The 22,328-nt window shown below is 41.9% G+C and overlaps 1 protein-coding gene across 2 annotated transcripts in view; it reads left to right on the plus strand.

The window, feature by feature from the left end:
- Window positions 1-22,328, plus strand: part of MED13L (mediator complex subunit 13L) — a 189,665-nt gene that overhangs the window by 158,949 nt on the left and 8,388 nt on the right. For both annotated transcript variants that reach the window (XM_051633794.1, XM_051633792.1), the window contains exons 17-28: window positions 1,760-2,706; window positions 3,620-3,799; window positions 5,421-5,644; window positions 6,251-6,443; window positions 8,162-8,606; window positions 10,035-10,254; window positions 12,850-13,038; window positions 15,925-16,148; window positions 16,581-16,723; window positions 18,032-18,190; window positions 19,161-19,337; window positions 21,543-21,697. In XM_051633794.1, the coding sequence (XP_051489754.1) occupies window positions 1,760-2,706; window positions 3,620-3,799; window positions 5,421-5,644; window positions 6,251-6,443; window positions 8,162-8,606; window positions 10,035-10,254; window positions 12,850-13,038; window positions 15,925-16,148; window positions 16,581-16,723; window positions 18,032-18,190; window positions 19,161-19,337; window positions 21,543-21,697 (3,256 nt within the window). The remainder of the gene's footprint in view (window positions 1-1,759; window positions 2,707-3,619; window positions 3,800-5,420; window positions 5,645-6,250; window positions 6,444-8,161; window positions 8,607-10,034; window positions 10,255-12,849; window positions 13,039-15,924; window positions 16,149-16,580; window positions 16,724-18,031; window positions 18,191-19,160; window positions 19,338-21,542; window positions 21,698-22,328) is intronic.

The following is a 22,328-nucleotide window of genomic DNA, read 5'->3' on the forward strand; positions in this document are numbered from 1 at the left end:
CTGCTGATGAACAGATACATGCTATCCTCCCCTTTCTAAACACAACAAGATGCCAAGTGTGACAGAGCTGTAACCTATGTGCAAACACTGCTCTTGGATTGAAAACCTCGTGTTCTTTAATCAGTTCTCAGAAATTAGCAATTCTTATGGAAGAAATTAATTACTGGAGATTTTGAATGCTATTAAGTTCACCATTCAGTTAATAAAACGTCTTTAAACACATAATAATAATCCAAAGGTCTCCTGCATTCACTTCTCGAGGAAGCAGCCTGTATCTTTAAATCAGTCTGTAAGTCCTTTAAATCAGTCTTCTTCCAGCTCCAAAGGATCCTTCAGTATTCTCAAAAGAATTGCAAAAAAGAAATTGTAAGCCCTTGATAGTGCCTAGGGAGCAATTTAATTCTCAGTTTTTTCATAAGAGTAACTGATTCACCAGGCCTGAGCTGGTTATTAATTTCAGGTATTTGTTGGGTGGGGGGAAAACCTTTCATTTTCAGTATAATCCAATTAGAGTGAAGATGATTACTGCAGGCTTCCAACAGAGTGGTGATTGCCAATCAAGGTTTCTAGGTCACCTTTTCATATCAGTCCAGGCATTCCGTGTGCTTTAGATTCACAACTCCTTCAAACCTTGCTTCATTATTTTTTTCCTCTCTTCCTTTGGGTTGGACATATATTGGTTCAAGGTAATAAAATTACCCTAAGGAATAAGGACTTCACTCTTTTCCTTTGCAAGTCACTGATGATATGTGAGCATTAAGCTCATGCCCCTTTAAATAACACACAAAATACACAGTAAGAACAGACAATAATGACAAAAAACTGTTTCCCCTTCTTTATCAAGAGCCTCATTGAGTTCTTACACTTTTGCCTTGTCCTAATATGTAATGAACAAATTTCAAGGAAAGGGAGAAGCTTATTTGCAGCTTGGAAAGAGAAAAGTTAAGATCTTACTCTTTTGACTGGCCCCATGTTACGTGTTTCTTGATACAATGAGTCATTGCAGAGACAAGATAGATCTCACGGAAATGTACAAACTGTTCTTAGGTCCCTTGAATTTGGAAAAAAAATGACAAAAACAGAGTAATAAAAAGCAGTCATGACAGAATACGACCCAAAAATACAATTCTTAGCTTTACTTGACTCAGAGTTTGAAATGAAATGTGTCATATTGTGCTGTAGAGTGTGTAATCCTAAATGGGCAGTTGCATTTAAAGTATCTGCAGTTCTGCTGTCAGTTGCATCCCACCGTGAGGGGATGCAAGTGCCACACCCCTGACTTCTGACAGTAATAAAAATGATGGTTTCTGAGATAAAGTAATATTTCTGTGCCTCTGATATACTTTCTTGATTTCCACTGATGTACATCGCTCTGCAGATAATTGTATTTAGAACATCAACTACAGTTCTGTTTCTTTTCCCTAAAATCTTGATAATCGTTTCTCTAGATAATTTTTCTCAGGAGCATTTGAGTTTTAGGCCATGAGAATAATCTTTAAGAGGGCCAAGTGCCTGAGATAATAGCTTTTTTTTTTTATTCAACTGATAAGAAACAATGGTGTTCGTGATGAGAATTATGATTTTAGTTGAGAGACCTAAGTTATGAGCAGAAGGTGTGTTCCTCCTTTACTCCAATTGTGCTGAATCCTGCCAGTTTTCATCATCTCCTTGTAATTAAAAATAGGTTCTGACAAAATCAGGTCTTCACAACCAACCAGTTGGTGATGGCACGTGACTGGTTTTCGTTTCTTTCTTGTAGCAATGTGCCTAGTGTGGGGAGTTTGGCCGACCAGGACTATCTTCAGATGAATACTCCCCAGATGAACACGCCGGTGACGCTGAACAGCGCGGCCCCAGCCAGCAACAGCGGCGCAGGGGTCCTGCCCTCGCCAGCCACTCCCCGCTTCTCCGTCCCCACCCCCCGCACCCCCAGGACCCCCAGGACTCCCCGAGGAGGGGGCACAGCGAGCGGGCAGGGGTCTGTAAAGTACGACAGCACAGATCAAGGGTCACCTGCCTCCACCCCTTCGACGACCCGGCCGCTGAACTCGGTGGAGCCGGGCACGGTGCAGCCCATCCCCGAGGCCCACAGCCTGTACGTCACCTTGATCCTCTCAGACTCGGTGCTGAACATCTTCAAGGACCGGAACTTTGACAGCTGCTGTATCTGCGCCTGCAACATGAACATCAAGGGTGCTGACGTGGGATTGTACATCCCGGATTCGTCCAACGAGGATCAGTACCGCTGCACCTGCGGCTTCAGCGCCATCATGAACCGCAAGCTGGGTTACAACTCTGGGCTCTTTATTGAGGATGAGCTGGATATTTTTGGCAAGACCTCGGACATTGGCCAAGCTGCGGAAAGACGACTGATGATCTGTCAAAGCAACTTGATTTCTCAGCTGGGGGAGGGAGCTAGAAGGACCCAGGAACCTCCGATGAGCCTCCTCCTCCTCCTCCAGAATCAGCACACACAGCCTTTCACATCTCTGAGCTGCTTGGACTACATGTCCTCCAACAACCGTCAGCCGCTCCCGTGCATGAACTGGAGCTACGACAGGCTGCAGGCTGACAGCAACGACTCCTGGATCGAATGCTTCAATGCCCTTGAGCAGGGCAGGCAGTACGTGGACAACCCCACTGGTGGAAAAGTGGATGAAGCCCTTGTCAGAAGCGCCACTGTACATTCTTGGCCTCACAGCAACGGTATGGGTCAGAACAGATATTTTTGTTTCTTCGAATTTGTCTCCTCCATAAATTGGTTTGAAACTTTCCCATCCTGAGCTGCTTAATCTTTATGTAGGAAATAATAAGATAAAAGATAAAAGTAGATTTCTGAAAGCTTTATAAATGACACCTGAAGTACCAGTGATCCAGTTGTTCTTAGACTGTGTGGTCTAAATTGTATAGCAATCTGTAGTGAGAGGGACAAGGGGTAATGGATTAAAACTAGAAGAGGGGAGATTTAGGTTGGATATTAGGAGAAAATTCTTTAGTGTGAGACATTGGCCCAGGTTGTCCAGGGAAGCTGTGGCTGCCCCATCCCTGGAAGTGTTGAAGGGCAGGTTGTATGGGGCTTGGGGCAACCTGGTCTGGTGGGAGGTGTCCCTGCCTGTGCAGGAGGTTGGATCTAGAGGATCTTTAAGGTCCCTTCCAACTCAAACCATTCTATGATGATATGATCTGTGGAAGTTTGCAAATCTGAAGAAGAGATGCAAAAGAAATTGAGGGGAGGGCAGAATTATGGCCCCTTTTTTTTTGGAGAAGGGTATAAGCAATCAAGAATTGCTCTGTATGAAACTTGTCACCAAGTAAAAAAAAGTTAATTTATAATCAAATATTACCTGTTTGTGTGCTGAAGAGGCTCTGACTTCTTGTGAACTGAGCTGGACAACTTAACACTGAAAGGTATGTGAGAAGAACTGTGATGACATTTTTATTTCAGCTATGTTTTCATAAAGTGCATATTAAATGCCATCAGGCTAATTAGAGTTTTGCACATTTTATGGGCACTGTGAAGAGCAATACAGAAGAACATTAAACCAGGCAATGTTGCCACCTCAAAATATTGCTTCCTGTTCCTCACTGAAAATGACTGATGCTCCTGTGTCCCTTGCAGTATTGGATATCAGCATGCTCTCCTCCCAGGATGTGGTGCGCATGCTGCTCTCCCTACAGCCCTTTCTCCAGGATGCCATCCAGAAGAAACGAACAGGAAGGACCTGGGAGAACATCCAGCATGTGCAGGGACCACTCACCTGGCAGCAATTCCATAAGATGGCAGGACGGGGAACCTATGGTATGTATCTTGTGGTGTGTGCCAAGAGCTGAAATAGAGCATAATTCTCCAGAAATGGGCACTTTGTTCTGGAAATGTTAGAACAAATGGGCTCTTCATGTAGCTTTAACATGCCTGAAAAGGCACATGCTTGAATCATGTCATGGAGGTTTTACCTTCCAGATTGATGAATATTTGGAGTGGAAAAATGCTGGGTGAGGATAAAACTCCCTGCCTGAATCTGTGTTTTGGCTTGTGCTGAAGCTACCTGGAATATAACTAACAGGAACTGAGGGAGCTGTTAAAATTGTGCCAGTCATGGGGAAGAGGGGATTTCTGAGCTATACAAATACACTAAGTGGGTATCCTTGCTCCACCAAAGGTTTGCTGGTTCTAAGGTTTCCCGTAGTCTAAGAAGTTTCAGTTTAAGTATCCCCTTCTCAAAAGTCACAATCACAGGCCAGATGTGTACCTGCACATTTGCAAAAAAAAGTGTCTGACATTTAAATACCTATTACCTTTTTTACCTTTTAGCTTTTTTTACTTATTACCTTTTTTTTCAGTCTTAACTAGTGCAGTCTTAGGTTTTTTTTCCCTACAGTTCAGCTGTGCTTTGCTTTATTTTCTCTCTGTTGATATTTGATATATTGCTGCTTTCCTTTGCAGCTTGAACACTTTGTGGTAAATGCAGCTCCTGTCTAAAGCTGGTGTGCTTCAGGAGGAGCACTTCTAATCTCAGGATTTTTCCAGCATTTGTCACTCTAAGTTAGGATTTGCCAGTTGGTACTAGAGAATTAGACCAAACCCACCATGTATTAAGTAGCAGAGCCTTCCATACAGATTCAGCAACTTCTACTGAATGTTGGCTGTTTAATAAAGTTGCATTATATTCTGCAGAAACTACTTGGGTACATTTTAGCTTGAAATTTTCCACAGTGTTTCTTCTAATGAGCACAGTGTCTGGGAGGTGCCATGTTCCACTGGATGGTTCCTCTCAGCTCTGGCAGCAAGTGCTCTGCAGCACTTCCTATGGAGAGGAGCAGGAGGCACTTCTTAGCATTATGATAATTTTGCTTAGTATTACATACCTGGGAATCAGTTTGCCTAATCGTTTTACTTAGTAATTTTGCATGACCAGGTGGAGGTAGATGAAGAACTGTAAAATCAGATTTTATGGATTCTTGTATTACTTTTGATTGAATAGGAACTTGTGAGATGTGGTTATGGTTATGACAAAGTAAAGCCACGAGATGAAGCCTCAGGAAGGGCAAGACATATTTATGGTGCACTGAATGATGTTTTATTGCAGCTTTCTAGGAAAGTTTAAATGCTGCTTGGATCAGCTCCCTCTCTTGGGCTGAATGAACTTTGATTTTATGACATTTCTTAAGTACAATATAAATCTTCTCCTTTATTAAATATTATTTTCCAAGGAAGAGGGCTGGGGTTTATCAGGCACGATATGGCCTCTAGAGGTTCCCAGTCTATGGTCAAACTTCTAGGATACTCAGCATGGCAAGGAATTAGGGATTCCCAATATTCCTTTAAAGGAACCCACTTCATGGTACATCAGAGAACCCGTTGCAGTTACACCAGCTATTTTAACATTTTTTTCTTTCTTTCTTTTTTTTTTTCTTTGAAGGCTCTGAGGAATCTCCTGAGCCTCTTCCAATCCCGACTTTACTTGTGGGTTATGACAAGGACTTCCTGACAATCTCTCCATTCTCCTTGCCCTTCTGGGAGAGGCTGTTGCTAGACCCGTACGGGGGCCATCGGGATGTCGCCTACATCGTGGTGTGTCCAGAAAATGAGGCCTTGCTCGATGGAGCCAAAACTTTCTTCAGGGACTTGAGTGCTGTATACGAGGTTGGAAAGAGGAACCACACTGGATTATTTCTTCTTAAGTGTCATTTCTGCTCTATTGCATGTTCATTGGGAGAAATCAGTGGGATTTTTCTTTTAAGTAAACGTAACTTGAATAAGGATTTTTTTTCATTGTGAGGACTTCCTGCACTTCCAGAGTCCAAGAACCCGATCTAATTGAGTTATGCTGTGATTCTCTGCACATTTGGGGGTATTTGTTGCCATCTGCTCTTTCCAGCATGCATTCTCTTCATTTACAGATATGACACTAGGATTCATACAGTTGCTACCATGAAGGCCCAACCAAACCTAAAAAGCAAGGGGCAGATTTAACAAAACTGTTTTCTGTAATTGCCAGGCTGGAGATAAAACCATCTCCTTTTTCAGCATGTGCATTTTGTACCAAGGGATAGGCGAGATGACTTTGTAACCTTAGTTTTGCCATAAGTGCAGTTCTGGTCAACAGATAAATGTAGCCTTTTGGTTTTATATTTATTAAAAAGCCACCAGATGCGTGCTGGTAATAAAGGGTTTACTCTGCAAACCAGGCTGCATAACTTAGGCAGGTGCTTGGCAGCTGGTTACAAGCATTTGTTCTTTCCTCACCAGATGTGTAGGCTTGGCCAGCACAAACCCATCTGCAAAGTGTTACGAGATGGAATCATGCGGGTGGGAAAGACTGTGGCACAGAAGCTGACGGATGAGCTGGTGAGCGAATGGTTCAGCCAGCCCTGGGGCACCGAGGAGTGTGACAATCATTCCAGGCTCAAACTCTACGCCCAAGTTTGCCGGCATCACCTCGGTAAGTCCAGCACTTGTTGGCCTCCTGGAGGTGTTCTGGAGGGTGTTTGCAGGAGGTGGAAGCAAGGTGCTTTTTCTATAGGTACAGATCATGATCTGTTCTAAGATTTAAAGAAGCTATTATGAGGCTTTGTCTTAATTTGTTAATCAATTTCATGTTTAAATTTGCCTACTTTAGAAGGTTTTGTAGCCATTCATCAGTCTGGTGATCATACCAGAGATTCAAAAGCCAATTCTTATATTTTTATTCCAGAAGTCAGTTTGGTATAAGGTGGTTTGTGTCTCAAAGATGTTGCACACGAGACTGAAGGTGTGAATTGATCTGGTTTATGTGCTACTGATACGTGTGATCACCCCAGTGTGGCACAATGATATGCATAATGCCTTCAAGCATAACATTAATTTATATGAAAGGAAAGTTCAATAAAACTCTGCAAAGGAAGAGCGAGTTAACACAGGTGAAAAGAGTGTCCTTGATGACCAGAGCCTCAGTATACTGAGTGTGGATACTTGGAACCACATTACCCTGTAGACATGGTCTCCTGGACCTTCTGTAGGCTTATTTCCATCCTGAAGCAGTGACATATTTTAAAAGAATAGTTTTGTTGTTGTTTTTTAAATTATTTTTTATGGAAACCTGCCATATTTGTTCTTCTCTAACATAAAATCAGGGGTGCTTGTTTCATGAAGGAGTGTGGAAGCTGAGTATGGAAAGGTGTAAAGTTTATTGGGGTGGTGTTAGAAGACTGGTCCTGGCTGAGCCTCGATGAGTGTTTGGACTCTTAACAGATTTCATATGGGGAGAGACATGGTTGTTACATCCCAGAATGAGTCCAGAAGCAACATAACATGTATTGTGTGTATGACTTAAAAATGGGATCTTAGCACAAGACACAGACCCATCCAAAATGTTCCCGGAAACACATTTGCTGAGACAGGGGTGGTCAGCAAGACAGGCAGTGGTCAAAGAGCACCAGGCAGGTGAATGTTGCATACCTCAGCCGAAACGTGCAAATGTTTTGTTTGCTTGTTTGTTTAAAAAGAGCCAGGAACTTTTAACTCATTTCTTGGAAAGCACTTACTCCCTTTGCTCTGAAAAAGGTGTGACAACACTTAATTCTGTGTGCTTTGGTGATCTGGTTTTGGAAAAAAGTTGAAGCTAACATATCAAGAGTTAGCTGGGCAGTTCTATAGACTGCTGAATGCTCTACCCATCCTTTGAGGACAGTTAGGCAGACTCATCTGTCTCAGATGACCTTGTTTTTTATTCATTTATTACTTAAAAGTAATCACTGTGATAGCTCTCTGATACTGAGGAGCAGAAATAACTATTGAAGTTTGCCATTGCTGTAGCTCAGGTAAAAAGGAGTCGTAGATTTTCCGTCTAACAAAGATAACCTGTAGCAGGTGGCAGAGCTGAGCTCTGTATAAAGTTCTTATCACAACACAATCTGGCCAGAGGTAACAACGTGTCAGTACCGACTTGTAGTCACAAAGCTCTGCAAAGTCACCCCTGTTCTCAGAGAGATTTGATTCCTATCAGTTAGACCCAAAACCCTGCAGAATGGATTCCAAAGTAAATATTTATAATGGAGATTATATTCACTTTGCATTTTTACACTGTTAGAATATTCTAAAATAATATGACTTGATGGTTAATGCAGTTTCCTGATCTGACAGACTGTCAGTAACCTCCTTTCCTCTCCACATGCACTGCAGCACCTTACTTAGCCACTCTGCAGCTCGACAGCAGCCTCTTGCTGCCACCCAAGTACCAAACCCCAGCACCAGCGAGCCAGCCTCAAACAGTACCTGGGAACACTGGACCTGGACCCTCCAATCCAACCTGTCTGTCTGCTGCTGGGGCAGCACCGACGGGCAGCTCGCTGAGCTCCACACCCAGTGGTGGGACCACTAGCCTTCCTGCAGGAAGCAGTTCATCCTCTGGATCCTCTGTGCCACAGCTGTCAGCATCTTCTGCAACACCTGGTGTGAGCCAGATGGCCAGTACCTCTACTCCGGGGTTTAGTGGGAACGTCGGGTCAGGGCAAAGCACCAGCACTGGGGCAAGCACAGCAGAGCGCTCGCAGGGAAGTGCAGCTCCTGGAGGAGACACAGAATCGGGTCAAAACTTACCCCAACAGCAACAAGAAGGACAGGAAGGGTAAGCTGCTTTAAGTGCTCAAGTGACTCAAAGTGCTCAAATTGAATCCACTGTTCTGTTTTCATGCAACCTTTAACCTTGTATAGATCCTTGGAAGGAAAAGAGCCTCTGACGTGCAGTGCTCTGACCAGCTGTAAATGGAGCAGGGCCCAGTTTTGTTTGTAGTAGTTACTGATAAAGGGGAGGTGGAAAAAACAAATCCCCACTATTTCAACTAAAGAAATAAAGCTTGACTCAGCTGGTTGAACATGGGTGTTGTGGTGCTGTTGGGGATGCCTTAGTACACTCCACTTGCCCTGCATTTGCAGGACAGGAAAACCATGTGTCTCCCAGGTTCTGTGCTGTATCTGCTGGCTCAGTCTCACAGGTGTCAGGTACTGCAGGACATCTCCTGTGGCCCGGAATGCCCCTTAGCCCAGGCAGATCCATCACACACCTGTGAAGTTAACAGATAGAAAATAAAATTCAGGGATTTCTTCCTGATCTGCTTGCACTGCAAGTATTGTATTGCAGGCAGGTTTAGGTGAGATCAGGAAACAGGATTATATTGCTGTTGCTCTAAAATAAATTTTAGCAACGCAACTTTTTTAAAGACTTCATTATGAATAGTCATCCATCAGACTTTAAAATTAGGAAAAGGGTTTTTAACATCTTAGGTAAATAACTTCCTGAGTGAACATGTTTTTCATTACTCTCATCATAATGCATATTGCTAATAGTCATGCTCTATGTTATGGAGTTCCTGTATCTTAAGTGAAAAGCCCACATCCTGTTGTAGTTGGGGTTATCCCTAAGACATCTGCTTACTGGATCTCTTCAAAACACCATCAGCTGCAGTGTGGTGTCTGACCCACCAGCCTCGGCTGCTTGTATCACTTCCAGATGTCGAGCCTCCCATTCGTGGCTGATGCAGGGAGGAGTTTTACCAAGTAAAAAATGTCCAGTTCCTCCTTCCAGTAGAAACTTTTCTGCAACTAAACAGAGGACTTCAGCATCCATGAATATTACTTTGGCATTTTTCCTCTGTTCTCAACTCCTTCTGTCCCCTTTCCACCTCTCCCAAAAGAAAACCCTGAACAGCACCCAAGCCCAGGCATGTACATACAGAAATGGAGAACCCAGAGCTCATGTTAGCCAGCTTTACCATATTGTTCACACACAATCTATTGTGATTGCATTAAATGACATAATGCTAGACTTTATGGTAAGTATCTTTAATGCATAATTAGTAGCAGGTATTAAGAACTGCTGTGACTAAAGGCCCTCTCTCCTTAATCACTGTTGTCATCTTAGTTTTGCTTCTGACCATGAGAATCACTTAGTACTCCCATTTTTCCTCCTCTGCTTCAGCCTTGCACACCTTTACAGAAGAACAGTAATTAACAGCTGTAACTTGCTTTTGAATGTTAACAACCCTCCTGTCTGTAGTGTTACAGAGAGGGAGAGAATAGGGATTCCCACCGAGCCCGACTCTGCCGACAGCAACGCCTACCCTCCAGCTGTTGTCATCTACATGGTGGACCCTTTCACCTACACTGCAGAGGAGGAATCTGCCTCCACCAACTTCTGGCTCCTAAGTTTGATGAGATGCTACACAGAAATGCTGGATAACTTGCCTGAGAATATGAGGAATTCTTTCATTCTCCAGGTAACTCTGCCTTCTTCTGTACCCTCACACTGGAGGGTCATTCTGTCACACTGTACACTTGGTACATATGCTATCCTGAAAAATTCAAAATGGAAGATATCATATCAAATTTCGGTGACATTTGCACATTATTTTGTTGCCAGTACAAGGCTACATATTAAAAAATAAAATTGCTTACAAAACTGAATTACTTTTATTTTGATGAAGAAATTAATTGAAGGCAGCCACAGTGCCCTGCATCAAATCTGTTGCATGGTTCTAGCAATCCTAAACACTAGATGCTTCCTGAAAAGGGATTTCAATTATTTAAGTTGCAACATGGGTTTCCACTGCCAAAACCATCCAGTTGCTCCGTTCATTACTTTCCATGTTGGGTTGTTTGCTTTTCATATTCGCTCTGATTTATACTTTTTAATCCAGAAGCAGTAAGTGAAACCAGACATTTAATGCATAATTTAACTATTGTATTGTTATTATCTGCTTCTTAAAAATAATTTACCATGTAACTTGGCATATAATAATAGTCACTTACTATGGAATTTCCTAAGAATTGAATTTGTGTAGTCAGAAGCAGAGCTTGGCCTGTTGCCCAGCCTGCCTGCACATTGCCATCCCTGCTCTGCTCCCACAGAGCCTGAAGAAATGAGGGGGGAAAAGGGGAGGCCAGAGATTTACTGCCTGTGCATGCACATGTGAAAACATGCAAGCACTAGCATGTGAATGATTTCTGAATTCATGTATGCTCAACTTTGCTTAAAGTTATTTTATTTTAAATGACTAAAAAAAAAATAAAAATAATTAGAGTTTCTTCTACTGTCTCAAATTGACAAGGAAAACATTTGTCATTTTTGGTCATCTTGACTTCCTCTTTCCCTGAAATGATGGGGGAAACTGTCACCCAAATATATTAGGCTTGGGGATGAACTGAAAATCAGATTAATAACTTCATATTGTGGAAGGCTGAAGACTATTAAATTGATTCAGACCTGAAGATACTAAAAATAAAATAGCCATTGATATTGCCATGTCTGAAATACAAGAACATGTAAACAGTGTCTTGCAATTGTCTCTTAGTCTGTGTAAGACAACTAATGAGTTTACAAATTCTTCCTAAGTGCTGTTTATTTTCTGGGCACTTACCCCTTGTTTCTCAAAATGTGGCATTTTGCCAGTGTAAGTCAAAACAGAAGACAATTTTCTCTAAGTAAAGGGTAACAGGATATAGTTACCAGCACAATATTCCCACAGCTGTACCATAGTATACACAAATATGGGGTATTTCAAAACAAATCAAACCCAAATGTTTACAGATTCATTACAACTCATATATGGAATGGAAAAGCCCAGCTCCTGAAATTCTTGGATAAAAAGTTTTCTTTTAAAAACATGCAGGCATGTTTAGAAAGTAGAAAATGCTACCAGAGTTCCAGTGGTTCAGACAAGAACCAGAGTCATAAAGGCTTTATTACCTAAGTTTCATTATGACTAAAAATTTTTGTTAAAAGCATCTGCTTGGGTCTCATAGTGTTAGATGCAACGTAAACATTTTGTATTGATGGTTTCTGCTCCAAAGATCTTGCTGTTCCAAGCAAGGATCATGTGTAGGATCATGTATTTGTCAGCAGTACATTTAAAAAAAAAAAAAAGTGAGTTTACAGGGATTTTATTCTTACTTTATAAAGGATTTGAACTTAAAAGATATTTTTGTTGTGCTCTGTTACCTTCTCAAGGAATGTTTCTCCTTCCTGTTCTTGTTGTTCAGATGAGTCTTAACCCCCAAACTTAAACCTCCCCAGCTAATCTTACTGTAGTTTGTTTCTTGATGGTTGAACATGTGAGTTTAAGTATCTGGCTTCACAGAACTTGCTGAAACAAATGCAAATGAACAGCAGCATAGGATTGTTGAGGTTCCACTGTTCACTAAAGTGAAAAGGAGAAGCAACCACATCAATCATGATAATAGAATTTTAATCCTGCTCTCTACAGTCTGCTCTAAGACTGACACCCAGCTGCTCATTCCCACATGACCAGCAAACAAATCCCAATTCTGACCACAGACTGTGGAACCAAACCTGCCTAAACTTGAAATTTGGAATGCTGAGATTTCTTAGTAAAGGTGACCTGCAAACCAAAATGTTGATCAGAAGAACTGTTTAAAAAAAAAATAGAGAGATGTTTGAATATGGATGTTTGGTTTTGGACTGAGGATTTTTAAGGTTTAATTTTAAAAAGTGGGTTTCTCATTCAGTGATGTTTATATCTCAGAAAGCAAAATTCCTGTAGAGTTCCTAGTGCCAGCTCCTATAGATGTGCTGTGGTACTGGTCAGCTGGTGTTGCCCTGCAAGAGCCTTGAATATATCACTGTAATGGGAACAGCAGCTTTGTGTCAGGGAATGCAGTGGCTGGATGGTGTAGCCACTCCTGCAGAAGGGCAAGCAGCCCTGACAGGAGGCTACAGGCACTAGTGCCCATAATTCACTACCACAGACACAGTATTGTTAACTGCCTAATGACTGTGTGACTCTGGTTTGATATTAATGAACAGCTCTTTGAAGACTTTAAATCATGTTTTATTGTCTATATGAATTTTCTAGATTGTGCCTTGCCAGTACATGCTGCAGACAATGAAGGATGAGCAGGTTTTCTACATTCAGCACTTGAAGTCTCTGGCATTTTCCGTGTACTGCCAGTGCAGGAGGCCTCTGCCCACCCAGATCCACATCAAGTCTCTCACAGGCTTTGGGCCAGCTGCCAGCATTGAGATGACCCTCAAAAATCCTGAGGTGGGTATTGGTGTCAGGAAAAGCCTGCTATGAAACTGTAACCGCTTCAACTGTTTAGGAGTATTTTTTCAAGCTATAGAAGGCAATCTTAGAAAGGGAAAAGGTAAGGAAGTACTAAATAGAAAATAATAGGAAAAATGTCAGATTACTTGCTTTCCAAACATTTTAAGCTTCTGGTTTTGAATCATGAAGTAAAAGCTTAAATTAAAGTTCAGTGTGAAAGAAGAGAAAGTATATACCTTTACATGGCATTCTGAGACATTCTGTAGTTGTAGTCTATAGGACTCCTACAGTAAAGTGTTTATGTCCAACCTTTATTTAGATACATATATATATGCATATATATGAAATAAGTTCATGTGCCTAATTACAGATATTACATTAATTCCCTGAGGTAATGGAGAAATCTCCCTTTTTCAGTGGGCTTATCTTTCATCTGCTTTTTAAACTGTAAATATTCAAGCCCTGTTTCTGGGATCTCAGGGATTTCAAAAGAATAATCCATCCCACCTTCCATGAGTGTTTTCCATTCTTTGAAAGATAACGATGACTGGTTTTTATTTAAATTTAATGGACCAGGGAAACACTTAAAGACTTACCATGGGATAAAGACATGCTTGTTAAGGTTTAAAAACCTAGTTTCAAAATCATTATGAAACCAACCTATCAGCACATTTCATTAGTCATGTAAAACCACAAGCTCTCACTGAACGTTTCTAAATGCAGTATCTCCCCAGGCATCTCTTCCTCAGGTTCTCTCCTCGCGCTTCCCTCAACAGGTATCTGTTCAGCAGGATGGATTTTGCAGGAAGTTACAACACTCACACTTCAAGCTATTTAGGTGTAAGGGGAAGAGCAATAAACTTGCAAGACCCCTGCAAGCATCTCCCTCCCTTTAATTAATGTTCCTGCAGGGCTCCCAGGGTGCTGTACTTGTAGGTGGTGAAAGCAGCAGAAATAAGATACCCCTTAATGTCTCTAAGAACACACCGTAACTTAATATTCCTCTGAGCTGATTAACATGCACTTTGCATTTCATGTTTAATTTCAGGACGAAACAAAAGACACCAAAAAAGGGGCAGAGGTTTGGATGAGCAGCTTGCATTTAGCTGCTCATTTGAGGTGTCTGGTTTTCCCATTTTCCATGCATTTCCTATTGATTTGCACTGCAGACTTCCAAGCTCTGCCTGAAAAATTAGGAGACTGCCCTAATAATCTCTTAAGTTATTGAGCATGTCTGGTCAGGCCCATTTTTCTCTTCAGAGAGGTTTATAAAGCAAAGATGGGCTTGGGGCCGACCATGTGGGAAGCAGCTTTGCAGAAGCAGCCCTGGAGGTGCTGTTGGACAAGCCAGCAACGTGCCCCTGCAGCAGAGCCACCAGCAGACGGGGCTGCCTTGGCAAGGGTGCTGACAGGGGAGCACGGGGGGAGGATTGTTCTCCTTTCCTCAGCACAGGTGAAGCCTCACCTGGAACGTACTGTGTGCTTCAGGGCTCCTCAGTACAAGAGACATGGACATTCCAGAGCAAATCCAGCAAAGGGCCACCAAGGTTAAGGGGCGGGAGCATCTGACACCTGAGGAGATGCTGAGAGCTGCAGTTGTCTGACCAGGAGGGCTCTGATAAATGTGTATAAATACCTGGTGGGAGGGAGTAAAGAAGGTGGAGCCAGGTTCTTCTCAGTGGTGGGACCAGAGGCAGTGGGCACAAATTGAAATAGAATAAATTACCTTTAAACAAACAAAAATACCACAGAAAATATTTTTACTGTAGGGATGATTGAACACTGGAAGTGGTTGCCCAGGCAGGCTAAACATCCCTGTTGTGGGAGATGATCTCTCCACTATCTCTGTATGCCCAGTGATTGAGACACTCAGAGTCCTGGGCAACCTGGTCTAATCAACAAGGTTAGAGGATGGGACTAGATGATTAGAGGTCCCTTCCAGTCTCAGTCTCCTGTGACTTTATGATCTTTTTTTTAAAATAAAAGATGGATTTAATAACATCTTCATGTCAAGCTCTGCAGGAGGACTGAACATGTATCATTTACAATGCTAATTTCTGTCTGCTTATCATTAAGTGGTGTCAAAAGGCCTTGACTTCTTACCTTTTAGAGGTTAGTTTTCTGAGGGGTGAAGGGTAGTTTGTTTCTTCAAGAGAAGCACTATCACATGTTCAGCAGAGCTGATGAATCAGTTCAGTTCTGTTTTGAAAACCAGAGTATTTCTGAAATTAACCTGCCGGCTTATAAGACTTAAAGAATTTCTGACATCATGCCTGATGTCAGTACAGTCTGTTACACCCAATGCACAGATAAAAACTGTACATGAAGTCTGAACACTACAAGGAGTCCTCTGCCTCACATCTGGTCACCCTGTCTGTTGCTCTGTACATAATGTGAACTAAGGGAGGTGAGCAGATGCCATCAATTTTAGCAGAAGGATAAACAGGATCACAGGTTTAAACTCCTGCCTGTCTCAGAGATGGGTGTTACCCTGTCCGAAGACTGTTTCTTACCTTAGATTCTCTGTATGTTTGGAGAAATCTTAGGTAAGTTCTGAAGTGCATCAGTTTTAATTAGCAGAAATGATACCACAGAATCACCTTGGCTGGAAAAGACCTTTAACATCAACAAGTCCCACCATTAACTTAACACTCACCAGTCCTCAACTAAACCATATCCTAAGTACTATGTCTGTATTACTCTTGAACACCTCCAGGTATTTCAGATTTGTCTATAACCACCCTTTTCCCCAATATCTCTTGACTATGAATACCTCAAATTTAATTATTTCAAACTCACATTTTTCTGTATTCGCTGCCTTTTTGTGTTTCTTTCATTAAATAGTTTTTGGTATATGTGATGATTGTGTTCCCTTCATTGCAGAGGCCCAGCCCAATCCAGCTGTACTCTCCTCCTTTCATCCTGGCACCCATCAAAGACAAACAGACAGAGCTGGGGGAAACATTTGGAGAGGCCAGTCAGAAATACAACGTGCTCTTCGTTGGGTATTGTTTGTCTCATGACCAGCGTTGGCTTCTGGCATCCTGCACTGACCTTCATGGGGAATTGCTGGAAACCTGCATAGTTAATATTGATTTACCAAACAGGTAGAAACCTTTATTTCTTACATGATATCTGGGTCTATTGTCGTCATCCCTCATTCTCTCATTAGTTTCTTGCACATCCCTTCTGATTGTTTCCTGCTAATGTGATCATGATAATGTTACATTGATAACATTTCAGTTGGCACTTTTCTAACAAACTGCAGAGGACAAAAGTTACTGTTACACTTGTTTAACAAATGCTTGCTACAAAGTTACCTTCAAGAACATTGAGCACCTCACATGTCACTGCAGTATCAGCACTGAAAGCAGACACAGGCTTGTTCTGCTGCTGTGAGTAAGGGGTGAGTTGGGCAATGCACAGAGCTCAGGAACTCCTGTAGAGGGTGAGCAGTGAAATCATTACATAAAGCAGAAATCTGAATTTTGTCCTTGATTCTCTTATTTTTATTTTTTCTTTCCTTCCTGAACCTCCAGGTCAAGGAGGAGCAAGTTGTCTGCACGTAAAATTGGCCTGCAGAAGCTGTGGGAATGGTGCATTGGGATTGTGCAGATGACATCCCTGCCTTGGAGAGTTGTCATCGGGCGGCTCGGCCGCCTGGGCCACGGGGAGCTAAAAGGTATGAGGTGTCAGTGGTGTCCTCACGGGTGGCTTTGGAATGAAGACAGGGCCTTGGTGTGCCAGGCAGTAACTTACAGAAGTGAGGATGAACCTTTAAAACCAGGAACTGGCCTGGCTCTGCACTCTGGCACTGGTTTGCATCAACAGTTTGCACTGGGTTTGATGTTTGTCCCTTGTGTCTTGTAGCTGTTGTGTAGATTAACTAGTGTTTGCACAGTGTATTTCTGTGTGGAAGTCATAGGTTTTGTCACATATTAGAAAAAGATCTGAGTAGTCCTTATTCTAAACTTAAGCTAAACAAACAAGTCTTGCCAAAAAAGTTACTGAACGGCCAAAAAAGTAAATTAATTTTTTCTGTGGTGTACAAAACTAACTGAAGATCAGTGTGAAGCAGCACTGAGGTACTCTCTGCATCCTGCAGAGTTCCCCAGATTTAGCATTCCTAACAGTGCCATGGGATTTCAGAGGGTGCTCTGGACTGTTAGGTGCCTTAATCCAACACGGGTCAGGACTGCCTATTTTGTCTTCAGCAGTCATTCCTGTCACCAGTGTCAGTACCTGCATTCATGTCTTTTCTTCCTTTGCTGATGCTGTGGCCACTACTCAGGTTTTGTTTGGTAACTGATGAAAAGAAAATGAGGTTCTGAGGGGGTCCTCTCAGCCTGCTCCCATCTCCTGAGTTGGAACATGAAGATAAATTAGGCAAGAGGATAAAAATATTCCATGACTTTGTCCTTTTACATTAGTAACTGAAGGAGACATGAATTCCTTTGGCTGCTCATTGTGAGAGATTCTGTGTGTCATGAGGTGGGAAAAAAAACCCCAGAAAAACAATGCACAATAAATAACAATTCAGTCTGAAAGGCCAAAGGAATACTCTGGGGAGAGTATTCCCAGGCAGGGAAGAAGAGTTGTTGCCTGCCCCAGTAGGGCAATTTAGTATCCATCACACATACAGGTGCTAAATCTGGAAGGAAAACAGATGAGGAATTTATTCAGCAGCTTCTGCTTTTTGGACATGCCATTTAAATGGTTAATGTAGTTTTTTGAATCTATATGTGCACCTCCACTGAAATGTACTTGACAACAAAGTTGGAGATGTTTCCTCTGGTGTTGGCTGCATGACTCCCTGCCTGACGTGCTGCAGCTGTGCAGCCTGCAGAGCCATGGGCCCTGCTCACACAGGCAGTTCACAATAGTGCAGCAGTAAAAGACATGCCAAATGTTACTGATCTGTTGCTATTTTCAAGCATGTCCCTGACCATTCAGCACCCCATGGTTCTACTGTGATGTTTCTCCATTTCAGACTGGAGTATCCTCCTTGGGGAATGTTCCCTGCAGACAATCAGCAAGCAGCTGAAGGAGGTGTGCCGCATGTGTGGCATCTCCTCGGCTGACTCCCCATCCATCCTCAGTGCCTGCCTGGTTGCCATGGAGCCACAGGGGTCCTTTGTTGTGATGCCAGGTACATTTGATCCAACTATTTAAATGCCATTGTAGCTTTTTTTCTTTTACTTACCCTGCTTACCACATAACACATGAATTTTGGGAGAACTTGAGACCAACGTGAACACCTTGACTAGCAGGGCTAGACGTAGTAGGAAGAAATAGGCTGAGTCAGTGGAATCCCCCAAAATACCATGAGGAGATGCTACACTGGGAGTGTGGGCTCCTAGGGGGACTTTGCCCTGGGGAGGTGATGTTTTCAGGTAGAGCAGTTCTCATCAGCTGAAATGTGATGCAGGAGGACTGTAGACACTGCAGTAGTGTGAAAGAGCAGGAGTCTGTATGTGGGAGTGAGGATAAACATACTTGCCTTTTCATATGCTCCAGTTAGCTAGAGAGTTCTGTAATAAGCAGCAGTTCAGAGTTCACCTGAAATTAAATGAAATTTTGAGGTTCACTTCACTTATTTTTTGTATTACATAGGGATATATTTTGTCATGTACATGTGAAATACCCTTATGAAGGTCTCTTTTTTTTAGTTGAGAAATAAAGATTGCTACATGGAACAGAATTAAACAAGCTTGAAAATGACTCATAAAACTGAGTAATTTCAAAGCAGAGTTTCTGTAACGTGAGAAAATAGATGGCAAGTTGATGCTTTTTTCATGTCAACTGAAGCAGGGTATAGTGCATAATTACACAGAGGGCAAAAATAAATTTAACTTGCTCATTTAAAAATTAAATCTTTGATTAAGGGGCAGCAGAATGAGAGGAAAGGTGGGGCATTGTATGGGAATTCACATAGCTAAACATTATCTACAACTTGTGATCTTAATTTCAAGCTCTTCTAGTAATTTATTCTTTTTAAGATAAGGACCTTTAAACACTTGTATTAGCTTGCAAAGCCAGATGAGAAATTAATTGAACACAGAACATACATTTGGAAGATGATGCAAATTAATGTCTCTGCTGTTCTTCTCTTCTGGAAGATGCTGTCACCATGGGGTCAGTGTTTGGCCGGAGCACTGCACTGAACTTGCAGTCATCCCAGCTGAACACCCCTCAGGATGCCTCCTGTACACACATCCTGGTTTTCCCAACTTCTGCTACTATCCAGGTGGCACCAGCAAATTACCCCAATGAGGATGGATTCAGCCCTACCAATGGTGAGTAGGCAGATGTCCAGTGTGTGGGATGCCTTGTGAATGCTTGGTGGCCTGTCCAGAACATCAGCAGAACTGAAGTGCTCGTGAGTGACAACAGAGTGGAGAAATGTTCTCCCACAGCCCCAAGACCACCCTGATTTAGTGTAAAGAGAACAGCACCACACTCTCTGCTTACAGGATAATAACGTGTTCTTCTAAAGTCTGTTTATAGGTAATCATACTGATGTATTCCAGGAGTGATACTTACCAATCAATAAGTGAAATGCCACAGACTTTAAAGTGCTTTTTCTTATTGTGACTTGATTAGGCCAGCTTGGTGTTTGCAGTAGTGGTTTGCTTTGTGCCTGTTGTGTACAAAGCTTGTGAGGAAGCAGGTACTTGGTTTAGAATCTTAATCCTCCTGTAAAGCAGGCAAAACAGACCAACCTGAGAATTCATTATGTTGGCAGTGTGCTTTTCCAAGCATATTTAACACTGCAGTTTGTGTCAGCAAGACTCTTAACACTTGATATCAAGTATTTTCCTGCTTTGCCCTAAGTCCTTAAAAAATGATTGTAAAATAATTTCCATCAAGAGTAACTGCAAACATTTACAATAGAAGTGTTTGGTGAAAAGAGAGGAAGAAAGGGGCACTACTGTTAATGAAAGAGTCTGCTTTGATCTGTTCCTCCTGGAATTCCCGCAGGCCTCCCCAAAGGGAAGTCACCCCTCTCACTAGTGAGGCAGCTGTCCTTTCAAGGCCCCAGCTCCTGACTGAAGGCTGTGCTGACAAATGTTTAACCTGCATTAACCTGCCCTTTAGTGCTTCAGATGCTAATTAGAATCAGCTACAAGAACTGGTGTTTTCCAAAATGGTGTTAAATTTAATTTTCTTAACTGTGTTCTACTTAATGATTAAACTGCTTCCTATGCTATTAGCCATCTCATTTATGCTTTGGAGGCTAAGCAGAGCATGACAGGAGTTCTGTTTTGTTTGCTGAGGTCGTAGGACAGAAGTTAATAAACTAAGTTAATTCATTGCTCTTGCAATCCAGTATTTCTCCTCAGAAGATGAAGAAAAACAACTACCTACCCATTTCAACCCTAGGACTTCAGGTGAAGTTAGTTTCAGACATGCACATTCCTTTCTCTTTTCACGCAGGGTAAATTCTTCTTTTTCAAGATGAATTAATTTTTATATATATATATATATGTAAGTGTGTGTGTATATATATATATAAAATATAGAAATGCAAGACTCCTGTGTAGGGCTCCATGTGTTTTAGTATAAATTTGGCTGCAATTCTAATGATTCCAGTTAATTCAGACAGCTCCCACTGTGCCTTTCTCTCCCCTAAAATATACTTTAAATATCATTCTACTGTTTAAATATCTTTGCCTGCTAAGAAACCTGAATAAGGAAAAAAAAAACCCTACAAACCATCTTGTGATGGTTATGATTTTTTGCTCAGTGTTTATAATGTCTTAGCTTTCCATCCTGAAGTCACTGGTGGTGCCATAACCTGTGTTTCACATGAATGAGGGAATGTACTTCTCATTGAATGCAAACTCATTTTCACTAGATCTTCATGCCCTTCCCACATATTAACATAATCCAAATTAAAATAGCTATTTTCTGAGATAAAGGTAAAATATTAAAAGCTGTGTTGCATGAAATCCTGGTGCAGTATTGGAACAGTCAGGAAGGTAAATTGCCTGGGAGTGTGGGGCAGGCCTTGCTGCCCTTCTGCTCCTGGGAGCTGCTGGGGCTGCTCCCAGAACCTCTTGAGCAAACGTGCCAAGTAGCAGCACCTGCTGGGAGTGAGAGACTGAGCTTTGTTTAATGCATCTCAAGTATTTTGTTAATGGATTTCTGTGACCAACTGCAGAGAGGTGTCATTTTTTCTGTTACAAAGTTCAGTTTGGATTTTTATTAAGCTGGTATGACAGGATTCTTGCTCACTTTCTGACCACTGTTAAACTCCATCACTCTCCCAGATGTCTGCCAGGTTTTCCTTTCAAGTCTTGTGTGGTTGCACTCAAAGGTACTAAGAAGGATTAAGCAGTAAAGTGTTTATCTCTGCTTTCATCTGGCTTAAGAGTATGTAAAAAAAAAAAAAAAAGGAATTATAATAAATTAAAGGGAATGGTAATAAACTACAAAAATTTCTTGACAAAAACAAGTAAAGCACTTTGGAAATTGTTTTTCTCTCTTTTCCTTTTCAGATGACATGTTTGACCTCCCATTCCCAGATGACATGGACAATGACATCAGAATTTTAATAACAGGGAATCTTCACTCTTCACCAAATTCCTCCCCAGTTCCTTCCCCTGGATCACCATCTGGCATTGGAGTGGGATCTCACTTCCAGCATAGTAGGGTAAGGCTGCTGCGCTTCAGAGCATATGCCACTTAAAACAAAAACAAAAAGACCCAAGTCCTCCAACAATTTTTTTTTTCCCCTGTAGATTCTCAAACATAATTAGGGCAACAGCAAGCAAGAATTCATATTAAAACTGAAGGTGCTGGTTAAATCCTATTGTAGAAGATGCCTCTGCCTTGCCTGTTCGTATCTCTAAAGTCCATTGTTAGTGTACAAGGCAATTGAGAGGAAGGGAGGAGGAAGAGGAGGTAGAAGCTTTATTTTTGTGTGGCAGAGCCATATCTATTGACCCTGTATAAACTTCATCTCTACTCATCCATTTCTTTCTGGAATATCATCTGGAATGTCCCTAGCACAAAGTGACAGGTCTTGGAGAGAAAGGAAGCCCTGACACTTTTGTTCGCACGCAATTCCAGGGGAGGCAAGAAGGGCAATAATTCTTCTCAGAATAAAACCCTCCCCACAGAAACTCTGCAGGTGCTGGATGTTTATGCAAATGTTGTTTTCTTAGGGAAAATTATCCCAGAGCACATAGCGTCTGCCAGTTATTTTTGTTTGAAGTGGCTTTTATAAAGTTACTTCCATCAGTGATTACTTAAAATGCAAATTATTTTTGGTAAATTGAGGG

This window comes from Apus apus, chromosome 16, assembly GCF_020740795.1.
Source record: "Apus apus isolate bApuApu2 chromosome 16, bApuApu2.pri.cur, whole genome shotgun sequence".
NCBI classification, from domain to species: domain Eukaryota; kingdom Metazoa; phylum Chordata; class Aves; order Apodiformes; family Apodidae; genus Apus; species Apus apus.